The 25,220-nt window shown below is 42.1% G+C and overlaps 1 protein-coding gene across 1 annotated transcript in view; it reads right to left on the bottom strand.

Annotated features, from left to right (window-relative positions):
• The window catches only part of SCAPER (S-phase cyclin A associated protein in the ER), a 362,563-nt gene that overhangs the window by 45,525 nt on the left and 291,818 nt on the right, over positions 1 to 25,220 (bottom strand). The window contains exons 27-28 of the mRNA XM_051982442.1: positions 20,165 to 20,320; positions 1,585 to 1,822 (exon numbers count right to left, since the gene is read on the bottom strand). Of these exons, the coding sequence (XP_051838402.1) occupies positions 1,585 to 1,822; positions 20,165 to 20,320 (394 nt within the window). The remainder of the gene's footprint in view (positions 1 to 1,584; positions 1,823 to 20,164; positions 20,321 to 25,220) is intronic.

Genomic DNA, 25,220 nt, shown 5'->3' on the forward strand with positions numbered 1-25,220 from the left:
CCTTCCAATTTTCCTCAGGCATTAGGCAGACTACAGCAGTGGAGTTAAATAAAAGGAGTCCTAAACCTGGAGCACAGAGAAATCTGGATTCAAATTCTATCTCCTCGCCAGTTAGCCTCTCTGTGCTGTAAAATGAAGATAGCCTGACTTCTCAGGTTGTGGTGAGGTCAAATGAGAATTTGCAAAGCACTAGAGAAATGCTAATATTTAGGATCAGTAAGTATTCTTTCTCTTAAAACTCAATTCATGGCAGTTCAATAAGCATTTGAAAATGGGAACAAAAAATAATAAAATAACAAAAAGCCTCATAAATGTGATAACTTGTAGAATCTGTCCAACAGGCCCCCATGAGATTCTGTGTATAAAGCAGCATGTGAACACTAAAGATGCTCCACAAATGCCTCCTTTTCTCCAGTAGGGGAGAAAATACATTCTGACAAAATAAAAAAATAAATGTCTTTCATCAGCAAAATTTCTTTAGACACTAGGGGTCAGAATAGATTATCTCTAAGGTCCTTTCCTGTTCCGATTGTTAGGATCCCATGACGACTGCTGATCCAAGTCATTATAAAGGCAGAAAGACTACACAAAGGGTCTCCTTGCAGTTCTGCTGAATTATTTGTGTTCCGGGTTCCATCTCAAGGTATAAATATTTTAAATGTTGTATTTAGTTTTCTAAGCTAGCTTCAGATAGGTGAAAAACAGCATTTCTTGATGACTCAGTTTCACACATTTTCTTTCACATTTAGAACAGAAAAAATATCAATTAGGTAAATGCATGTTTGTCATAAACTATTTTTTAGAAATCTATAGTGTTTTTTATATAAGGACAACTGAAAGCCCAGATTTTTAGCATTCATATCTTTCCACCTTTTCCCTTCTCAGCAAAGCAATTCTTCTAAACTTAAATTCCACATCACTTGCCAAATATCTTCATTTTAAATGAATCCATTTGCTAAGAAATTAACTGAATGTAAGTGTTCATTTCTTGAAATTTGGTTTACTCCAAAAGGCCAGTGTCTTGAAAATTAAAATTTCTATGTGAGAAAGGCTGTTTTTGTGTTTTGAAATTCTAATATAAGGCATTTTTTTCTTTGTTTGGTTACAGGGATTTGCACTTTTGACTATAAATATCTTTTAGAATGAATAAAAAGTTAAATCTTCCTTAAACAATCTTATCAAAATAATTTATCCAGTTTTTGTGTTCTGTTTACATAAAAACCCCACTGTTTCCTTATATTTAAAAGCTGGCAAATGATATCATGTTGCTTACTGTCACAGGAAGGGGGGAGGTGAAGGAGGAAGAAAGAAAATTTGGAACTCAAAATTTAAAAAAAAAAGGATTTTAAAAATTGTCTTTACTTGAAACTGCAGAAAAAATAATTAAAAAAAAAAAAAAGGTCAATACAAGGACAACCCTTTAATGTGAAGAAGCCTGATGGAAGGACTAGCTCCATCTCTGGTTGGCTATACAATATGGCTTCTTGGGATTCAGTGATCTAGAAACAAACCTTCGTGTCAGTTCAGAATGAACAAATTAACTTCTTATAGTGCGGAGCACCAACAGAAAACGAGGTTGGTTACCTGAAAAGCTGGCAGATCAAGGACTGCAAAGCTGTTGAAGAAACGTAAACTCTGAAGGGCAACTTGGAGAGTGCTCTGGGCGTAGCTGTCTTTGGGGCTGGCGGTAGTGGGGTCTGAGATGGTGCCATGGAAGAGAATACAGTAGAGCATGTGTAAGACTCCAACTAGATCTGTGGCTTGAAGAGCTGCTGCTAATCCTGTGGGGTCCTGACGTATTTTATCAAATATGTCCCACGACCTGGACAAAGAAACATTAAACTCTTTAAATGGAAATCAACTGTAGGATGTAAATGTTTTATTAGGTCAAATGGAACAAAATAAGTAGACCGTTAAAAGCAAACCATCTGAGTTGTATAATAAGGTAACAAGAAACCACAAGGAAGAAATCCAGCACTTCCACCAAATGTTTGTATGTATGCTTCTTATTGAGACATTCCCCTTTGTACCTTGTAGAGAAGTCCCTCACTGCTCAGAGGAGGTAACCAGCATCTTGGGGTTAAAATGCCTGAATGTTAGCCTCCCCGCAGGTAGCATCAGGGCAGACTCCTGAAGACTGGGGGTAGAATCTTGGTTCTGCTACCAACCAGACTTAAGGGGGAGGAAGTTCTTTTCTCTCTGAATCTCTGGGTCATCTCAGAAATTAATCAAAACAGAAAACCTCAAAAGTCCTTTCCAGGCCTAAGTTCTATATACTATGAATGCCATTTGGCACTACTTCTTTCTCTAATTATATCAGGTGAGTAGGATTTTCCCAAATGCAAGGAGCTACACAGTATACAATAGTGCTGACCTTTTTTAAATGCACACACTTATCCTCTCTGGGAAGGAGGTAACCAGAAGTTCTCAAAAATCAAAATGTGAGCTTGGTTCATCATCCTTATAGCCCTTATGAGGAGTTATAAAAACAGAGGTGATGGCAGCAGAAAAGGCTGAGGGGGGCCAACCCAACGATGCTCTGGATTGCTTCTGTAAAAAAGCAGTATTAAGCTCAACATAGTGCTGGCAAATAGGTTTAGGGTTAGCAGTTTTAAGCTGAACAAGAAGAGTATTGGCGTTTGTAGCTGTGTATGTCAGACTTGGTCAGTATAGTCAATAAATGATGATGGAAACAACCATAGGCCATGTTTACACAGGCTTCAAGGTTTATACAGTACTTTACAAATGTTATCTCACTTCATTTTCACATGAACCTTTTATAAAGTAGGCACTACATTGTAAAGAAACTGAAGCAGGTGAATGACTTAAAAGATCATGGGATTTAAGGCTGGAAAGGGCCTCCGAGCTCATTTGGTTATGGAGAGGAGAAAGACCCAGATTTTAGTTCTTTGACTTAAATCACTGGACCTCTTAGGAGCTGTTGTCTCCTCCAAAATATGAAATGTTTGGATGTGATAGGCTTTGGGATTAATTTGAGCTCTACATCCTAAGAATTTATGCAGTAGCACACAACATTTAAATCTGTGTTTAATGACAGCAAACCCAGCCTTCTTTCCTTTACATCACACACAGTTTAGTTTTCAAAGTATTTTTGAGGAAATATCATTGATGAAATCCCAGCTGCTCTTGGTTTCCACCAGTGGGTGTCCACAGCGAGGAGTAAGATGAAGAGCTTCGGCTTCACACTATCCCTTCTGCTCCCCAGATCCTCCAACACTGACCTGACCGCCCTGCTGCTTCAGCCACATGAACCCATTGGGCCCCTTCAATTATGTCATCGATTAGTGTCTCAGAACCATCTTAATGTTTCCTAATCTTGAGGAATTTTATAATTGGTATTAGCCCGGCACCTTTCTGAGTCTACATGAGAGAATGATTTCTTAGAGGAAAGAGCAAGATTTCAAACTTCTACATAGAATACTGGAGTTCATTCCCTCTTCAATAACCTGTACTGATGGTCATCCAGGCTCCAGGGAAGGGGAACTCATCATATCATTTGACTGTACTTTTGGCAAGCCACTGCAACTAACCAACTATCCTCCTCACTTAACTGATAATATACCATTTTATAAAAGTTGTTGGTGTTTTTAGAAAAAAGTAATGCTCTTAACCATTCCTTAGCAAAAACATTGCTCTCCAATATATTCCACCCAACTTTCCCTTGCACAAAGTAGCAGAGTTAAGAAAATAAATGGATGCTTTGGCCTTGCCTGGCAACGCCAGTGGCTCATTATTTCTCTACCATTTGTTTCTGCTCTGGCCAGAAACCCTTCTCCTCCCAGATTGATATTTGTTTTTGTTTTTGACTAAGTAAGAGATCATTTTCTGCCTCATTTCTTAGCTGGCCTTAATCACTGATTGGGCCTGCCTCAGACAAACTGAGACCTGTCGAAGACCTCAGCTTAAAAAGGCCGAGGTCTCCCCCGCATCCAGGACGTCCTCCAGATGTCCTGATCTGTCTGGCCCCTGGACCAGAGGGCTCTGGAGGGGACAGTGACGCTGGTGATCTTGCCCGATTCTCTTTTCTTCAATCCATTTCCTGTGAGTGTTGTGGTATCTCCAGAGGACACAGTCCCTTTGAGAAGGAAGGACAAACCACAGCTGAAAGGGGGTAATTAGGGTTTATCAGTCAGTCTGGTCAGTGCTGGTCAGAGTACTGCTATGCTGTCCTTCAGGGGCTTTTCTCTCTGTTCCTGCAGTCACTGTGCACTCAGTGCTCTCTCTGAACATGTGGTTTCATTGGTGGAGGAAACTTTCCATGGAGAAACTCCCTCTGCTGAAATGGGTCCACATCTGCCCTGCTGCATGGGGCACCGAGGAACCCAGTGACAAGCCCAAAAGGTAGGTCTGCACTCAGATCCTCTTGATTTTGTGTCATTCCTCCATCCCCTCCACAAACCATGTTCTATCTTTTTGTTCTCTTGGTTTTGCTTATGATGCTCTACTTCAGTTCAAGTCTTCTTGATTTTCACTAAATTCTGACCATTTGCTTGATCTCTCTCTCTCTTTTTTCTTGAGGCAATTGGAGTTACATGACTTGCCCAGGGTCACACAGCCAGGAAGGGTTAAGTTCTGAGGCCAGATTTGAACTCAGGTCCTCCTGACTTCAGGGCTGGTGCTCTATCAACTGCACCACCTGGCTGCCCCTGCTTGATCTCTCTTAATACTGGTCAGTCACCTCCAATTTCTCTCTGTCTCTCTCACTCTCTGTCTCTGTCTTTCTTTGTCTTTCTCTCTCTCTCCTTCCCTCCCTCCCTCCCTCCCTCCCTTCCTCCCTCCCTTACACACACACACACACACACACACACACACACACAACTCCTTGAGATCAGGGAATATTTCTTTCACCATTACTTGACTCTCTAGGCAAATATCTGATACATAGTAGGTGCTTAATAAATAATGGTCATTTCTGACATAACAACATTATATTCCTTTACATTGATATGCAACAAGTTGTTCAGAAGGTCTTCAGTCAACAGGTACATACTGTTTCTAATTTTTTTTCCTGTGACAAAAAGTACTGCTTTGAATATTTCGCTTTTTATCAGATCTTTCTCAATGTCTTTGACCTTCTTTGGAAACACACCCAGTAATGAAATGAATAATTTTTTAGTAACTTTTCTAGGACAGTTGCACAATTTCCCCCCAAAACAATTGAATCAAATTATAGCACCATCCACATTATATTTGTGACTGTCTTCCTATAGAGCTTTCCATAGTTAAATTTTCCACTAAATACTTAGTGCGAGCCATGTGCACAGATTACTTATTTACTGAATTGTTGGATACCCAAGCATTTGAGATCTTTACCTCACTTTCCCACAGGCCACTGATAATCTGCCAGATGGCAATGATTTTCCCTACCAAGCAGGGTCACATCAGAACCAGTGACCCAGAGGTGAGAGGGAAGGAATCTAACGCTGTGTTAACAATGTCAGGGTAACCTAATTCAGTTTTTGCACAAAAATGAAAAACTTTTAGAAATAGCAGTACTTGTTCTTTTTGTATGAAGTTTTTCCAGCTGATCAGGGAGTCTTTTACTCTGTTATGGCTTTGTATATTTTCAACATGGTAGCTTGAAATTTTCACAGTGAAATATTGTTTTATACTTTGATTAGATGGATTTCACCTGGCTTCTCATTTTTTCTGGGAAACAAATGGCAAGATATGGAGGTAATTCAAAGTTCAAACTCATGACACCAGAATGAAGAAGAGATAAAAAAATGGGTTAGTTATTTTACAAAGCAGGAAGGAATCAATCATGTAGTGTTCGGCTTCCTCAGATTCTGGCGCGCGGCTCTATCTTGTGCTGGCTGTTCCTGGAAAACATATTCAGGATGCTCATCAAACCAAATTGAGTCTTATTGGTCATGGTAATTTATGATGTCAAACAAAAAAGGCTTCCATTAAAAAGACAGGAGATTCTCGTTTTAACCTATCTTCTCATTCCAGCTTAGAATCTGCAAATTTATTATAAAGCCTATCCTTTCTTGGCTAAGCAAACATGTAAACTGTTCGGTAATATCCACCTCACAAAAACTCCACCAACAAATATGGAGTGAGATATTGTGACACAGTCCGGCTGACTGTGAGGAATTCTGTCAGAAAAGGCGGCTGTAATTTTGTTTCTTCCTAGGACTTATGGGTTGCTCTCCATGATGGTTATGTTTTTAATTATTTAGTCTTAAAGAGTTCAATTGAATTAGAAAACCAAACCAGCCACTATGTCCTCCCCAGTTCATTGTCAGACCCCTTGCCCATAAGCAAGAAAGACAAAAACAAAGTACAGTTAACTGTGCAACTGTAAACTCTGAAAGGTTCTTAAAAATAAGCCGAGGGAAATGGATTTCCAGTTTGGCCCCTCTTCTCTGTCTGATCGAGCTGCAGGAGACTGCTACGTGTATTTTGATCCTATGTATATGTTACTGTCACTAGTGATTGCCTTGAAGAGGCAGCTCAGGGCTCAGTGAGTCAGGGAGATCTGAACTCAAGTCCAGCCTCAGACACTTTGACTCCAGGCACACTTATGCTCTACCTGCCTGACCGAAAAGATCCTTTGGATCCAGGATCTGCCAAGAAGACCCCCAATGGAGACACGCAGGCCAGACACAAGAAAAAATGACAGCCTCAGGAGGCGTCTCCCTGGGGCGCAGTTCTCAGCCCACTCCCCCCCAGACTCCTTGATTTCTAGGCACTTGTGAGCATGTCTACCCGCTCCCATCAGTGTGAGCTGCCTCCCAGCACAGTGCCTTCTGCTGCACTGAATCTGAACGCCATCATCACACCCTTTTCCGACTCCTGCGAGGCGACTTGGGCTGTCCAGGCTCTGGCAGGGGCTGCCCCTGACCTGGAAAGAAGTCAAACGCGGGCCTGTAGATGGAGCGAAGGTCTGAAGCTCGGCCTTGCTCAGCCTGGAGAGCGTCTTCACCTGATCGGCCGCAGGGTGATTAATTTTTTGGCCACGGTAACTGTCTAAGACCATATACTAAGTCGTGGAGGGGTTGGTGTTGGCAGAGATAGTGCCCACATATCAAGGAAATTACAGATCTTTGAGTTATTGAAGTAATATAATTTAATTATAGTTTTCATAGACACATGATTTAGAACTAGAAGGGACTTTAACAAGTCACTTAGTTCAACACCCTCATTTTATGGAGGAACAAAGTGAGGGCTTGGGAGGTCAAATCCTTCCCTAAAGTCCCACAGGCAGAGGAGGCAGATCTGCAACATGATTGACAAGCCACGCTCTCTCCACGCTCATCATGATCGGCCAAATGTTGCGACCTGGACAACTAGCCTGGCCAGGGTTGGAGGGACATCACCAGCCGGCTACTCGATCACTGGTGCATTCTTTGAGCAGGGCACCCCATGAAACGGAGAAATGTGTTTTCTTATCAGGCAGAAACCATAGCTTTGTGATGATCCCATTTAATTAGAAGCTTCAAATTATAAACTATATATTACATTATTATACTATAACTCTATATACAAATTATTACGCTATAAAATATAGCCTTTCTCTATTCTCTACTAAAGACAATGCAAGTATTTCTGTTAGGAAAAAATTAGGATGCCTCTCATTGAGGCGGCCACCATCAACACCCACAGACCTGACACAGCACTGTGGTCTCATACTTTTGAGGGGTATCACTTAAAAGACTCACAGTTACTCAGCTGGAAGGGTCCCTAGAGATGAACTGCATGTCCTCGGGGACACGGGTTAGTGGATACAACTTGGGAACTGGAATCAGGGGAGACATGAATTTGGAGTTTACCTTTGACCCCCATTCGGTGTGGGATGATGGGCAAATTCCTTAACTTCTTTATGCCCCAGATTTTCTGATTAATTAAGGTAATGATAATTTTAGAACCTACATTAGTTGTTGTGAGGAGCAAATGACACAATCTATGCGAAGTAGTTTTAGTTTGTAAATATCAGTGATTATCAAGGTCACATTGTAAAAAATAGAGGCAAGGTCAGGAAATACACCTTGGTCTCTTGACCCTTTGTCCAGTGCTCTTCCACGGCACCATTTCATTTGCAAGGTGATTCGAGAGTCAGTTTTGTCAATTAAAGGTTTATGGAACCATGACGTCTGCCACATGCATGTTGCTTTTTGAAGTTGTAAAGGAATGCAACATTTAGGAGGGAAAACATTCTTCCATTCCTTCCAGGGGCATTCTTCTCTTACAAGGATGCAACTCACAAAGTAATACTTGAATCCTTCAATGGATTCATGAGCTCATGGATGGAAACTCGAACCACAAATCCCTCGAAACGCCTTTTCATTCCTTCGGATTAGTTCCCACAAATCTTCCTTCAAGGATCTACTCCTTGATACACAGGGGAGCTTTCTCTTCTGGTTCTTTTTTAATATTTGATTGAAACTGATGTAGTGCCTGGTTATCCATGTACTTATCATGGAGCAAGACATGAAGTGATACCGCTGTGTATTTGTCTTGTGTTTTGGAAGATACTTCAAATCTGTTGTTCCATTTCAACCTCACAAGAACCTTAGGAAGAAAATTCTCTGATGGACTCATGATACACCAGAACAGACTCAGAGATGTCTCAGTTTGAATAAATTTTGTCCACATTTATCTATAAATCCTGCACAGAGTTTTCCCGTAACAAACTAGAGGGCTTCCTCATTTCCTTTAGTATATTACAGATAGAACTCCTGTTGTCTGTTAGCTCTTACTCTCCGTGTACGCCGGGACCACCTTCTCTGGTCATATTGTGCTAGATGGGATCTTTAATGGGAGCTAGTCCGTGGTGGAAGGAGAATCCAGGGGATCTCTTAACCACCAGGGACCGTGTCCTGCCTCTGCCTTCCATAGCAATCCCAAACCTCACAGATTTAAGTCGGTGCCTCTCTCCAATCCTAGGAATAACCGAACAGTGCGACACCAACCTCCTATAGTTCATTTAGTGACCTAATGCCATTTTAGAGAGACGCTTCACCCAGCTCCTCAGCTGTGACTCAATAGAAACAAAAGGAGGAACGGGGCATCTATTTACGCATGGGTGCCATCTGCCCCATTACACACACTTCTGCTAGCTGTTGTCAAGCGCCACTCAGCATCTCCCATTACCGCCACAGAAGTCAGAGGCTCAGGCCCCCGGTGGAGACTTGAGTAGAGATTAATGTGTCTGAGTTTATTGTACAGGTTCCAAAAGGGGGCCTGTGTTTGTTTAACAGTGACTGCCTTTAATAACCAGCTACAACTTAGAAGACTCGTCTGAAGGCCCTTTTCCACAAAGCAAACTTTCAATCGGCTCCTAAAATCTTTTATCTTAGTGTTCCCATCCCTATCCTTATCAGAGCATCATGCAGGACGGCAAAAGGTTTACTGCAAAAAAATTAAGATATTATATCTTTGCCTTAAAAATGGGCTTTACTGATCATTTTTGTACCTCACATGACTATCCTGGAATACTGTCTCACTCATGGAAAAAATCCTTCCACTCCTCTCCTCCATCCACATCCAAGGAATGAACTAAACCCTCTATTTAGAATTTCTCTCTTACTTCACCAGAGCACGGAGAGGATTTCAAAGGCTGGGTCAGTGGCAGGCAAGCTCTGGCCGAGCTGCGGGTACGTGTCCAGCAGTTTTAGAAGAGTGACTCCCTCAGAGAGGCTTCTCATCAAAGGCTGGTCACCAAAGGAGAACTCCTCTTTGGCTATGGTACATATTTTGTTTTTACTGATCTGTACTTATCTTGTTTCCTCCAAACAGTTCCTAGAGGGCAGGTATTTTCCATCTTTGTCTTTGTATTCCTAATGTCTGGTCCATTTTAAGTTCTTAATAAAGGAGGGAGGAAGGAAAAAGGAGGAAAAGCCTTCACTGGAGGTCAACATCATAATTTTATTTCTTAAACAATTAAAAAAGATTCAAAAATAAAACCCTCTACTCCCAATCATGATGAATTGGGGAAGGGAAGAGAAAACATACTAAAATTTTTTATAACAATCTATTTCTAAAACTTAAATAAACTCTTTGAAGAAATAAACTGATGAAATATATGTATATCATCTATACACAAAAACAAAGCTATGGAACTGATTCAAAATGTATATATTATTGTTTCAATAAAAAGCCTACATTTTAATACAAACCAACCAAGAAAAACGGATCCATTTGTGGTTTAGTTTCTAAAAAACTCATGTGAACCTGAAGAAACTTTGGGAAATGTTTACTTTTGATTTTGTCTTGTAATATCGATAATTTGTAGCCTAGGCCCCCTGGCTTCTGTTGGGCTTAACTGTCAGGTATAATCACTTTAAGTCTAAATGTTTATAATAAAAATGTAAAAGGCTGTATTCATATCAGTCATGGGCCATAGTTTTCTATATTAAAAAAAGTATAGGAGACATGGAAAAATCAAAGATTAAACTTTTATAGATGTTGTTCTGGGTCATGCCATTTGATCCAGTAAAACATAAAATCTTTCCAATTAAAGATGATTTCAAAGTGTTTTTGTTTGGTCTTCAATAAGGGAGATTCTAGTGGCATATGCAGTTATGTTTATTAACAGTCAGATTCAATTTGGAAGATTACAATTTGCTACTAAGGCCTCTGTTGTGCTGGAAAATCATTTACTGATTTATAAGAAAGTGGAAAACAGTTTTTCTATGCAAGGACTAATAGTTGTCTAACACTGCAAACATTTAGTTGTCCCTTGCCTTGGCCTGAGAGGCAAGAGAGTGTAATCTCTGACAATGGCTGTGACCTCGGGGATCAGGGTATAGCTTGGCTGTTCACTTTCTGGATTCCTCTGGCACAGAAATTCATGTCCTGTGGAGTTGGAAGAGGGCTCAGATCTGGTCCAACCAGATTATTTTACAGATGAGGAAACTGAGGCTCAAATAATGAAGTGGCTTTCCTAAAGTTACATAACTAAGTCAAGAAGTAGAACTATAATTGTTTTGCAACTACAAATTTATCTTTATCTGAACTTAGCTTGGTTGGTCTTTGGAGAAGAAACATAGTCTGAGTGTTACTGGCCTATAACCTAATTAATTTATTAAGGGTTAGATCTTAGGGATAGAGATACAAAAAATAAATTTACTGAAACTCCTGAGGAGCTCATATTTAACAGGGGGAAAACACAGATAGGGAAATGATTACCAGAGAAGGAAGCATTGGTCAGAATAGTCTTAGAAATGCTAAATGATGTTTGGAGTAGACAAATTCTCTTAGATAGCTTCAGCCTGGCAGTCCACAGTGGATTAGGTAAATTTATACTCTTTTACTCACCAATCAGTATGTCTATTCCAGAACTGAGTGTATTAACTCAATCAGGGAGAAGGATGTATTCTCTAGAAGTCTGCTCCAAAGAATGTTTCTCAGGGTAGGGAAAGGGGACAAAAGCAGAATAGATATTAAAGTGGGTTAATGGAGCACTTCCAACTTAATAGGGCTAGTCAAAACTCAGGCATATAATTGGTATATTCTTAGAAAATTCAAATATTACCTGTAAACCAGGATAATACATTGAAGAAAGATTGAGAATGGTAAATTCACATTGAATTATGTACCATTAAAATGAATTCCAAAAATCTGTCTAAATTTTTGAATTATCATGATTTATCACATATATCAGGTTATCACAAAGGATTTTCTAGAGGTTCTGTGGGGGAAATCAAAGGCATTAGAAGCAGAGAAAAGTTGGAGAGACAGGGAAGCTTGATGGGGAATTCCCTAGGAATAAGGAGGTAGAGATGGTTAGTTGAGGAGGGAGTCTGTGTCTGGGGTGGGGGGTATTCTATGGTTAGGAGAAGAAGCTGGGTCTAGGCTAAGTACTGAGAAGTACTTAGAAGTAAATGGTAGCAGCTGTGGTTCTGATCCCAGACAAGGAGCAGAATCTTAAGTTCTAGTCTCGAAATATGAAACCTAATGTGGAATATCCAAAATAGGAATCTCAGACCAAAAGGAAGCCTATAGTTCTGCCACTGAACCAGCAAAGCTTCCCAGCTAGCTGAGCCCAGCAGGAACCTGCCAGTACTCCAGTGAGAGCAAGTCTAGGTCCGCAGGTATGTGGCTCAGATTTAAATTTCAGCCAGGAACTTGCAGGTTTCTCATAGCAAAAATGTCTGACCTAGAAAAACAGATCAATGAAAGATAATTTAAGAATCAATGAATTACCTGAAAGTCATGACCACCAAAGAGCTGAGACATCATATTTTAAAAAAATAATAAAATCAAAAAAGGAAACTTTACAGATCTTTTAGTACAAGAAGGCAATGTAGAAAAAAAGAATCCACTGGTTACCTCCTAAAAGAAATACCCAAACTAAAATTCATAGGAACAACGCCAAAATCCAGAGCTTCAGGTCAAAGAAAAATATTTCAAGTGGTCAGAAAGAATTCAAGTGCCAAGTATCCACAGTCAGGATTACATATGATGTAGCAGCCTTAACTATAAAGGGGCAGAAGGATATAGGCTCATACCAAGAATAATTCAGCTAGCAAAACTGATTTGGTCCTATAGGAAAAAAAATGTCTAATAATCTAGAGGACTTGAACATTTCCTGATGAAAAGTCCAGAGCCGCATAAAAAATCTGAAATGCAAACACAGGTGTCAAGAGAAAACCTAAAACCTGTGCATAAGCAATCCTAAGGGATTAGACAGCTGACATTTTAATATGGGGAGATGATACCTGTAGCCCCTCCGAACCCTATCATTAGGGTCACATTAGGAATGGTGGGCAGTGCTACTATATGGAGCACTTCTACTCAGACAGGGAAGGCTGTTAAGTCTTGACTCTTTCAAAGCCTCAGACTAATCTTATGTTGTGCTTTGTGCCCCCTTCTCTCCTTGTCCTATCAGGGCTAAGGCCCCAACAACCCTTAACCCTGGGTCACTTCCACCTTCTTCCTTCCTACTCCCTAGCTGTTGAGCCTTGCTCCAGGAAACCATGAGACCAGAGCAACTATCCACTACTGGTTCATATTACGTAATTCCAACTAGGTTATCACTGCTGCACGGCAATCCCTTTATTCTTCCCTGATCGACTCTATCATACTCCCAGAAGTGGCTGCTTTGAATCTTCTCCTTAAGCTTTAAATGACAGTCTCATTCTGTCCCTTTCTTTCACCTCCCATTTTACTGAGAAAATTGGAGCTACTGCTCATGTACTTCCTCCATTTCCTATGGAAATTTGCTACTAAGGCCTCTGTCTCTCCTATATATACTGGCAAATTTTAAAAGCTTTACAAATCTATTCAGTTTTTAACTTATACTCGAAAAACGTCCCTACAACCTCATGACCCTCTTAAACAACCATCTAACATCTCTTCTTTCTCTGCCGTACGCCGAAAAAGAGTTCTCTACATTTGCCTTCACTTCATCCTGACCCTACTCAATTTCTTGTAATCTGGCTTCTGACTTCAACACTCAACTGAAGGAGCTCTCTTCAAGACCACCAACAATTGCTCATCAGCTAAATCACATTACTTCTTGTCTTTCTCAACCATCCTGCAGCTTTCATACTACTGACCATTCTTTCCTGTTGCTCTCTTTCGTACAATTTTGTGACATTGTTTTCTTCAAGAACCTAACAATTTAATGGGAGAGACAACAAATAGTATATACAAACAAGCTACACATTGGATAAATTGGAAATAATAAACCAAGGGAACGCACAAGGATAAAGGGAAACCGGGAAATGCTTCTTGTAGAGAGTGGGGTGTTAGCTGGGACTTGGAGGAAGCCAGGTAAACTAGGGGGTAGAGATGAGGAGGGAGAGGACTCCATGCATAGGGAAGAGTCAGTGAAAATGCCCAGAATCAGGAGGTTGGATTTGGGGAGCTTGTTTGAGCAACAGAAAGGAGGTGAACAGATCATAGAATACATAGCGGAGGGGGAGTTCTAAGTACAAGACGACTCTTAAGGATGGGGGAAATGGTCTATGAATAGCAAACACAGGATCTTATATTTACTTCCAGAGGTGATAAAGAACCAATGGAATTTATTGAGGAGAGGGAAGATCAATCCGGCAGCTGTGCAGAGGATGGACTGATGTAGGGAGACTTGTGGCAGGGAGGTCAGAAAGCAAGTATGGGGTGAAAAGGGCCTGCATTAGGGCATTGGTAATGGGAAGGGAAAGAAGGGGCACTGGGGAGAAATGTGAGGGAAGTAAACCAGACTGTCCGTGGGGAAAGGAGAGAGGAAAAGTGAGAGGAAAAGAATGGAGAACACTGGTAGGGTGGTGATGGAGCACCCCAGAGTCTGAGGAAGGAAGCAGGAGGCCAGGGGCTAGACAATCTTCCTCCCAGATTGTTTGGACACACTACGAGTCCAGTGGACATCCAGTTGGAGAAGTCTGAAGGACAGCTGGACTGGGTCTAGGCAGTCAGGTGTTACTACTCTAATCAGCTGGTCTGAATCAGTAACATCATCTGTCTAGAATATTTTTTGTCTTTAAGCTAGACTGTGCTTCCTCTGAGGGTAGGATTTCTGCTTCTTTTTATCCCTTCCTAGAAAGCTTCTGCACACTATCGCCAGTGAATAATGGACCGAATCATCCCAAGGTCTACACTCTCAAGATTTACTTATCATGATACCGGTAAAGCATTAATATAGCAATTAAGACATTTCTTCACACTGTTTCCAATACAAAAGTATGGACAATTAATAAAAATAAACCAAGAGAAAATAGATCCCCCCTCCAAGATTAATCACTGCTAAACAATGAGGTGCTTTTTTTTTTTTTTAAACATATGTAGATGTATATACAGAAGTGAAGGGGTAGACTCTAAAGATGCAAAATATGCTAAAGAGGAAGCTGGGAACATGTGGCACATCAAAATTCACTAATGATGAAGCCCTGCTAAAGAGAAGGTGGCCAAAGCATCTGGGGGGAAGGTGTCTAATCTATGAATGACCAAAGGAACTTAAGGCTAAATTGCTAAGATGATGATGATGATGATGATGATGACAGTGATGATAACTTATATTTGATGGCTGGAACCTTCTGACAAACTAGAAAAGTCTATGTTTAACCAAATGTTATGATTATACACCATTACATCCTACAGAAAGACACAAGAAGAAGCAAGATGTTATTTTGGCTTTCCTTTTATTCTCACTATTGACATACTTTTTTTGGAAGGCCTATAAACAATAAAAAGTACTTTTCTGGAAGAGAATATATACATATATATTAAATATATGTGTATGATGAAGCATTGTCATTTGTCTGAGAATAATTCCCATGTTAAATATCAGACACAAAAATCCATTCTTTTGTTAGAGGAAGTGATTTTTAGTTTTACTTAAAGAAACACAAACTTTTAGTTTAGGGGAAAAAACCTCAATGCAAAAAAATTCTCGAGAAATTTATTAAAAAGCAAAGTACTTTTTTTCACTGTGTGTGAGTGGAGATTAACCATACTAATTCTGTCTATCCAAAAGGTTCTTTAGAAAAGCTAAGTAAAAAATAGTAGATTAAAGGGACAATGAAACCAGCCAATAAGCCCTGCACTAGTGGCAGGACTTTTTAAATTAACACTATAAAAGCCAGAACCACCACAATGCAGAGTATTTACAAAAGTCGTGTGCTCTCAATTATTCCACTTCATTACCCTCCCATTCTCAGCATCTGTATTGATATTTAGTAATACTTAGGCAGTTCTCTTACTAAAAGTTTTTGTTCTCTTTTGGCTAGAACTGCAAGTATTTGTAGGACAAGAAGTACTCAAGCAAATTTTACTCCTGCCTGATTTATTTTATTGCCAAAATAGGCATTATCTTAATTACTATAATATAGCAGAAAATAAAACTGCCAAGCTTCTTTGGCAAACACTTTATTTTTAATTATTATATGTAACAAAGTGTTCAAATAATCAAAGCAGCATACACCAATGAAAGAATCATTTCCAAGAAGAAACTAGGATCAGGTCTAACTATATAGAGATATACTATTCAGCCTTTGGATGGAAAAGGCAAACTCATGCTTGGAAATTTAAAGATCAGACAGGAAGAAAAGAAAGGAAGTGGAGAATCTATTAAGAGTTCATAACAGTGGGTGGTATGAGTTTACATTGAAAGCTCTCATCTATTCTCTCAGATAAGCAGCTTATACTGCTGTCAAGTTGGAGTTTTCTTGGTAAATTAAATTAGGAAATCACTTGGAACAGTCCTCTTGCTTTAATTTATTAGTTTCTGATAACAGATGTTGAAAATTCTGAGCAAGTAACGATTGGGAAGAGACATTACATAGAAGTACAGATGAGTTGACAAATTAAACAAAGCTTAAAAAACTAATAAGATTTATAAACTATTAAACAATTATATATTTTTTAAAAGGAGAATATCACATTATTAAGATACAATAAAACAGTGGAGAATTCCCAATTTCAGAAGGAAAAACTAAATAAGACACATGAAATAAAAAAGGAAAAAGAAAACCTTATTGGGTGTAAATGAATTTTACAAAACATTCAAAGAATAAATAATCCCGATGTATATAAGACTCTCAAAAATAGGAAGTCACTTCATCAAACTACATCTAAGAAATAAACATAGTCCTAATCCCTAAGCTAAAAAGGGATAAAACACAGAGAGTATTTTGGACCAATAATACCAATGCATACACTTAAATATTCAAATATTATATATTAATATAAAACTGTTAGATAAAATATTACTAAGAAAACTCTAGCAATGAAGTGCCAAATTTTCATGATGATTAAGCTGAATTTATACCAGAAATGAAGGCATGAACCAACATTCGAAAAATGATAGTATTATCAAGTTGATAATAAAAAATCAAATCATTATGTAAAGAGATACAGAAGAACCCAAAGCGAGCATTATTTGTAACCGTGAAGCCTTGGAAGCTTTCCCAGAAAGATCCAGGGGAGAGCAAGCATTTCCACTGTCTCCACGATTGACTGACACAATCATACAAATGCCCGTGATGTTGACAGGACAGCGATGGAGACAAGTAAGGTAAGGTAAGGAGGAGGCAGGTGACATGACAGTTTGCTTAGAAAATCCCAGAAAGAGGGGCCTGGGAATCTCTGGGAGGGATTCTATAGAAGGATGGTACTCCATAGTCCTGCAGAGCTCCGTTGTCCCGGAACCTGGGAAGCCCAAGTGCTTTCCACTTAACGAGGAGAGAGGCTCTCTCAGTGAAAGGAAAGCTATCAGCCCAAAGCACCACTGCTCAGATTCTGAATGAGGCTCAATGGATCATTTGCCCATCTGTGAAATGGGGATAATAATGCTCACTAATAGAAGACACCGTCCTATTGGCTGGGAGAGCTACAAAAGGTGTTTCAGACATGGTCCTCGCTCCCAAGGAGCTTACAGCCCAGTAGAGAATGATGCACTGGTAAAAAGGAGAGGCTTAGATTCCTTCTGCTTCTTGGACATGCTACAGGTCGGGATTCTCCAGGAGGAGCCGGCCAGAGTTCATTTTGACTTTTCTCATGTGTTCATTCTCTACCTTTCCTTAAGAGCCCAGGCCTGATTGAGAGACGTTTTCTGAAAGCATTTCCTACGTACGTTCTGTCACACGTTCCCCTCTCAGCCCAGACGCCATTTCTTTTTGAAGCTTCATCCCTCGGTGCCCAAGGCCTCCTTTGCAGGGAGCATCTCTCCAAGGCCCGCCTCCTTCCCACAAGGGGGAACACGACCTCCCAGGAGGTCTCTCCCCCAGAACTCTCTCCGAGTCCTCTCTGCCCGCTGTGTTCTGCTAGGAGAATGTCCCAGAGGACAGGGACCGCCCTCGTCTCCAGGGCTCAGCACCATGCCTGGCCCCTAATGAGGGCTTCCTCCTGGCTTCCCTCCTTCCTCCTACACAGACACACTCTCAAAAAGATGACCACATCTGCTTCTGAACCGAGTATGAAGTAAATCTCCTCAAAATGGTCGCCTACACACGCGTTAGTGGCTGGAATGACACTGGTGAAGGCTAAAGATGGGAGACGCAAAATAACTATTTAAGCGACGGAGGCAAAGGGATAAATCCTACATCTGACACTTGCCAGTTACATGACAGGAGTAAATCCTTTAATCTCTCTAAGCCTAAATGTCCTTATTTATAAAATGGGAACAACAATAGAGCCTTCACAGGAATCTGAAAGGACCAAATGAGATTACATGCAGCACTGGGCAAACTGCAAATGCCAAATAACTGTGAGCTTCCGTCAGGACCCAAGCAACCACTTCTCTGTCCGCCAAGAACCACAATCCAGTCAGCTTTACAACAAAACTCCATCCTTAGCTCCCACATTTCAAGAGAAAATGATTATTTGAGAAAACGCTCGACACCAGAGAATCCTGGAACGTGCAGAGCCCAGGCGAGGGTCATCTTCGAGTTCTCGTCCGGGAGCTTTTAACTGCACCAACGAGAAAAACCAGCCCTGGGCAGGCCGCGCGGCCAGACTAAACAACCAGAGGGAGCTGCGTCTTGGCCTGGAATGCCGGACAGGGGAAGGTTACGTCTGAGAGTGGCTGCGATGGGGAGCTGTGATAAGAGCATTCCTAGGAAACCCCCCTCACCAGGGAGCGAGCAGCAGGGCGAGGAGCAGGGCCAGCGCGGCCGGAAGGAGCCCGGCAAGGGACCAGTGTTTGTTAGCTTATGGAGGGAGAAACAAAAGACAAAAATGTGCCCTGACGAGATACGGTAGGAGCATTTTAACAGACACGCTGAGAAATTTCACACACACACACACACACACACACACACACACACACACACACACTATCACACACACACACACACACACACACTCACACACATACTATCACACTCTCACACTCACATTTACACACACTATCAGACACACTCATACTCACAATCACATACTATCACACATATTTATCACACACACTATCAGACACACACTCACACACACTATCACACACACTCACACACAGTATCACACACTATCACACACAGTATCACACACACACTATCACACACACAGTATCACACATATTTATCACTCATACACTATCACACACACAATCACACACAGTATCACACACACACTATCACACATATTTATCACTCACACACTATCACACATATTTATCACTCACACACTATCACACACACAATCACACACAGTATCACACACACTATCACACATATTTATCACTCACACACTATCACACACAATCACACACAGTATCACACACACACTATCACACATTTATCACTCACACACTATCACACACCCAATCACACACAGTATCACACACACTATCACACATATTTATCACTCACACACTATCACACACAGTATCTCACACACACTATCACACATATTTATCACTCACACACTATCACACACACAATCACACACAGTATCACACACACAATCATACACACTCACACACAGTATCACACACACTATCACACACCCAATCACACACAGTATCACACACACTATCACACATATTTATCACTCACACACTATCACACACACAATCACACACAGTATCACACACACTATCACACATATTTATCACTCACACACTATCACACACAGTATCACACACCCAATCACACACAGTATCACACACACTATCACACATATTTATCACTCACACACTATCACACACACAATCACACACAGTATCACACACACTATCACACATATTTATCACTCACACACTATCACACACAGTATCACACACACACTATCACACATTTATCACTCACACACTATCACACACAGTATCACACACACTCACACACAGTATCACACACACACTATCACACACACAATCACACACACACACAGTATCACACACTATCACACACACAATCACACACAGTATCACACACACTATCACACATATTTATCACTCATACACTATCACACACACAATCACACACAGTATCACACACACACTATCACACATTTATCACTCACACACTATCACACACACAATCACACACAGTATCACACACACACTATCACACACACAATCACACACAGTATCACACACTATCACACACAGTATCACACACACACTATCACACATTTATCACTCACACACTATCACACACACAATCACACACAATCACACACAGTATCACACACACACTATCACACACACAGTCACACATACCGTATGTGGAGCCAGCCCTCCCCACGCCATGCGTGGACTCACTTGCTGTTGACGGCGAAGCAGAGCTTGCACATCCCGTGTAGGACCGCCGTGGCGTTCTGCAGGAACGAGGCCACTTTGGGGTTCTCGTCGACGGGCCCTTGCACGGAGAGGAAGCAGCCGCAGAGCTTGTCGATCAGGCCGATGTTGACCACATAGCTACAAGGAGGGAGGAGACCGCAGGTTACCAACTGCTCCCACACACGCTTTCCAGCCATTTCTGCCTCGTGGGGCTCAAAGCGCCCAGAGGCAGGTCTCACCCTTTAGATAGAACATTAAGGAAAGTTACACTTTCCTTAAGTCCGGCTCTTCAGGGGTCCCAGGAGGTGAGTTGGGAGTCGTTCCGTGGGCTCTCCTGAAGCTATCTCTCAGTAACACTCTGGACAGAAACACTGCTCAGCGGCAATGATGTCAGAACACACATACGTACCTTTAGTAAGCACGTGAGAAGTCTGTTTTTGGAGGACATGATCCCCTCATGCTGCCTTCAGTTTCTTGGTTTTTTATTCCATTACCTTTAAGCTGTGGCAAGACTTTGACTTTTTTATGTATGAAGAATGCTAATCTTCGTGCCTACAACTGTCATTTAAGAAGTCACTTTCATCTTCTCATCCCAGCAGACAGTTCTCTGGGGCTGTTTAAAAGTCTGGGCTGACAGTAACAGCTCTTTTATTAGATGTAAGAATGGAAAACGATGCTTTAAGACTGGTCAAAAGATTGAACAGATAAATCATTCTCTGCTCTGAGAAACTCCACTATTGATTCACGGCTACTGCATCTGAATTTTTAATCTGGAGCAAACTGGAGATTGTACTGAAGAACTCCCAGTCTTTGGGGATAGAAAACCAACATCTTGTTCCCCATTTCTCCTCCCCAGTCTCCCCGTCACCACCCAAGCAAAGGCCCGTCTGCCAGCGAGGCCTTCGAAGCCCCTGGCTCTCCTCTGTCCAGCATCCAGCCCTGTCTCCCCAGATGCACATCTATTAAGCGCCAGCGATGAGGCACCGGGCTCAGATGTGCTGGAGGAACAAAGAGCCATTGAATCCCGGTGAATGGAAGCTCCTGGAGGCCACAAACTGGGTGTATGGTGTCCCACGCTCCACACCCCTCAGCAGGCCAGGCATGGAGGCCAGTCCAAGTGTCCACGGAGGGGCCTGGGTCTGATCCACACAGACGGCTAACTCCTCTACCCCAAGGTTTCCCTGGAGCTCCCGGGCTCTCTCTGCTGCCTCGTATTTTTCTGCCTCTAGTTTCATTTCATTCTTGCTCTGGTCCAATCTTCCCAGTCGTTTCTGAGGATTGGGGCCAGGATTCTGGGAGTGGTTTTGTGCCATCTTGAATTGGGTGGAGGGTTTAAAGTGGATTCTGTTTACACTTTTCTTAATTGGATGCATTTTTAGAGCTTTATTAATGGAATATGGGTTCCTCTAGTTCCTAAAAGGCTACCTATATTGTCAACCTATATCCTTATGTTTTTAAATGTATAATAAATTCAACATATTACAATCAAAGCTATCTTGTTCATTTATGGTTCCCCTTTGGACTTCCTTCTATTTTTTATGCATATGTTTTAATAATCATTTCTTTTTTTGGGGGAGGAGCACCCTTATTCTTTATTCTTTCTTCCCTTCTTCCCCCTAAAATCTTTGTAACTAATATGCAGAGTAAATTCCTTAGGACCCAAGCCCTTGATGTGACTTTCCTGTCATCTCAGGTATAAAAAAGGCAATTGGCAAAAATTGGGGGCCTCTCAGACTTAACAGGGGCAGCTGGGTGGTGCAGTCCAGAGCGCCGGACCTGGAGTCAGGAACACTCCTCTCCCCAAGGACAAATCCAGCCCCAGACACTTACTAGCTGAGTGGCCTTGGGCAAGTCACCTAATCCTGCTTGCCTCAGTTTCCTCATCTGTAAAATGAGCTAGAGAAGAAAATCGAGACCATGCCAGAGTCTTTGCCAGGAAAACCTCAAATATGGGGTCATGAAGGGTCAGACCCAACAGACTTGACCGATGTCCTCCTACCATGGTATTTGGAATGGAATGCCGGCCTTGCAAGGGACACGTGGAGCACTGGACTCAGAATCGGGAGGACCCGGTTTGAGAGCTGCTCAGGCCCCTGCAGGCCATGTGACAGTGGGGTCTCACCAGGGACAGGAGGGGATGGTACTAATGTACAAAGGAGCTGGGGGCAGAGTGAGGTGGATGAAGTTGGCACAGGGATGATGAGGCTGAGAAGAAAAGTCACTTAGAGTCTGTGAACATGGCAGCGGAGCACCCGCGGGGGTGCAGGTGCCAGGGGGAGTCTGCCCTGGGCACAGCTGGCGATCGTTAGATGCGGAGGACTCTTTCAGAGGGCCTCTCATAGAAATCCTCTTTTTTTGAGGGAAGAAATAAATAATCGGGTTGTGACTGTAGTTTCTGAAACATTATCAGAGAAGCGGGGCCCCCCACTGACGTGGATCATGGGAGCGCCGCGTTGTCCTCGAATGGCTGCCAGGACACACGTGATGAACCAGCTGAACTGGCCTGTTACTTTCACAGCCACTGAATGAAAGGAAAAGCAGCCGTACTGAGGAGACTGCACTGAATTCCAGCTAGCCCTCCTCCGCCAGCCACGCCATGCCCCTCAGGGAGCGGCCTCCGGGCGCGGGCCGGCCTCATGTGGCTTCAGCTTTCCCTGCCGGTGCGCTGAGGAGAGGCAGGGAAGGGAGTCATTTTAGGTTCGGGAGGATGGAGTCTGAATCCCGGTGCTCTTGCCTCGGTGCAGCGGAGTCACCGGTGACCACTGCGTTTGGTCTGTAAAGTGGAACAATGTGTCCGCCCGTCCGCCTCCCAGGCTGCGAGAAACTGCTTTGTGGACTCTGAGGCTCTCCAGAAGCGTCAGTGCTTCTTACCAAACACATCGGTGCCCACGGGCCATCCCTCAGACAGGGAGAGGAAGGGCTGGCGCCTCCCCTTTGCTCAGAGCTCACTCGGAAGGAATCCCACGCTCAGAGGGCTGCGGTGCTTGTGCAGCGCTGACCAACACTGGGCAATCTGGGTAAAATCAGCATCCTGGGGTCAATGCTGAGTGTCTCCGAGGTCTGATATTATCTGAGAAACAGAAAGAACTCAGATTTTCTAATTAACCCTTTCATTTGACAGAGAAGAAAATGGAAGCTCAGTGAGGGGAAATAACTTTAACCAAAATCAACAAGGGAGCTAGACCTTCAATCTTCTGTTCATCATTTTTTTCACTGTTACAAAAGACTGCTACAGCATAAAATCATTTCTTTCAAAAGCTCAATTAAAAATGCATCTTGATTGTCTTGGCAGCCTTTTTAATCCAATTTGCCTTGCTGTTCACAAAGAGAAGACATTAATACTGACATGAATCCTTAAGATAAGGAGGGTCTATATTCTCTAGAGGGTAGCAAATTATGTTTTCCCATTCTGGGGTACATGTGTGTTTTATTCAAAAGAAAGTATCCTTTAAGGCCTAATTTCATATTAGGATTATAGGAGATACAAAGAAACACAAGGAACAATCTTTGTCCTCAAGATTTGTAAGTTTGCTAGAGGAAGGGGGTATGATCTGCATAAACATGAAAAGCTAACACAGGTAGCTGGATATCGCTAGGTGCTAAGTGCTTTCCAAAGGAGGGAGAATCCCCTTCCTGAGGGGGGAAGGGGCTTGCCTCACATCATACAAGTAAAGCCTGTAGGTCCTAAAAGAAATCTCACATACTTTGTTTGCTCTATAGCATTCTACAGACAGAATGTCATCGTACCTCTCCCTGCATTTTATATCTGAAATAACACGTGAACATGTGTGTATCCATGTTGTTTTAGGTGCACACGAATCAAATCATCTCACTAAATGTAAATAAAACCAATTGCTCGGACCAATGCAACAGACATCACCGACAGCCAGTGATCTGAAGAGTTCTCAAAGTTCGGGTGAAAGTCTGGCAAAGCAAGGCTCCCCAGGCTAATTTTAAAGCAGGTTTAAATCTGGGGGAGCTGACAGCACAGCCGCCATGGACGGAGCTCGGGTTGGGGACTGACCACAACCCAGAGGCCATCGGGATCAAAGGGACAAGGATTTCACAATGAGGAGGAGCAAACACCTGGGAATACAGCAAATCAAGTGACAGAAATATTCTAGGGAAGGCAAGTCACCTCCCATGTGAACACAGGCATTGGGGATCTTGTCCTCGGGTCAGCAGCAGGTCTGTGGGCGCTTCTGGCTTCATTCCTCCGGTCTTTCCCGATGCTTCCTTAGCTCAGGATGTTGGGAGACCAGGCTCTCGGGAGCCCTCAGTCCCTGAGACCACACACCCTGAATTTTAACCCCCCCCCCAAACCTCAAGCCTCCGAGAAATAGCATCAACTTCCTTTCCCAGTGCAAGTCACTTCTCCTCAGGGTAAGGGGGGGTCCAATGGCCACGAACTTTCTGTGCAGCTGGGATCAGGTCACTTTTTTTTCCTGGACCTCAGTTTACCCATAAAATGAAGAAGCTGGTCTTACTGGAATCTAGAGCTAGACAAGCTCTAGGAGAACATGGAGTTTAATTCTCTCATTTCAAAGATTAAAGTGACTAATACAGCAAGGGCAGAGCTGAGATTTGAACCCAGGTCCATAATTCTAAAACCAGCACACCTTTCCAATGACCAAGGCTTTTTCCTTTCCAAATCTAACAGTCCATGAAGCTTTAAGACAATCTCATTAGGAATAGCAAAGTTAGGGATATACTCAGATTTAATAAACAGGATATTTATAACAATGGTGTTCTCTCTTTACAGAAGTATAACTCAGAGGATAGTTATATTGCCATAAAAAAAAGCAAGATTCAGCTTAAATACTATTTTATCACTTCAGTGTTAATGACTACTTGGTTAGTAAGCCTAGTGGTGGTAGTAGTTAACTCTGTATTGTCTTGGTCCTTGCCAAAGGGTCAGTCTCTCTGGGTTAGCCCTTCACTTGCCCCAATTCCACATCTCTTAAATTGCTCTTTAGATGCAACTCACAGCTCAATTCAACATTAACTAAGGCTTCCTCTGCAGAGAAGACTTTGGCAG

This window comes from Antechinus flavipes, chromosome 2, assembly GCF_016432865.1.
Source record: "Antechinus flavipes isolate AdamAnt ecotype Samford, QLD, Australia chromosome 2, AdamAnt_v2, whole genome shotgun sequence".
In the NCBI taxonomy this organism is placed as follows: domain Eukaryota; kingdom Metazoa; phylum Chordata; class Mammalia; order Dasyuromorphia; family Dasyuridae; genus Antechinus; species Antechinus flavipes.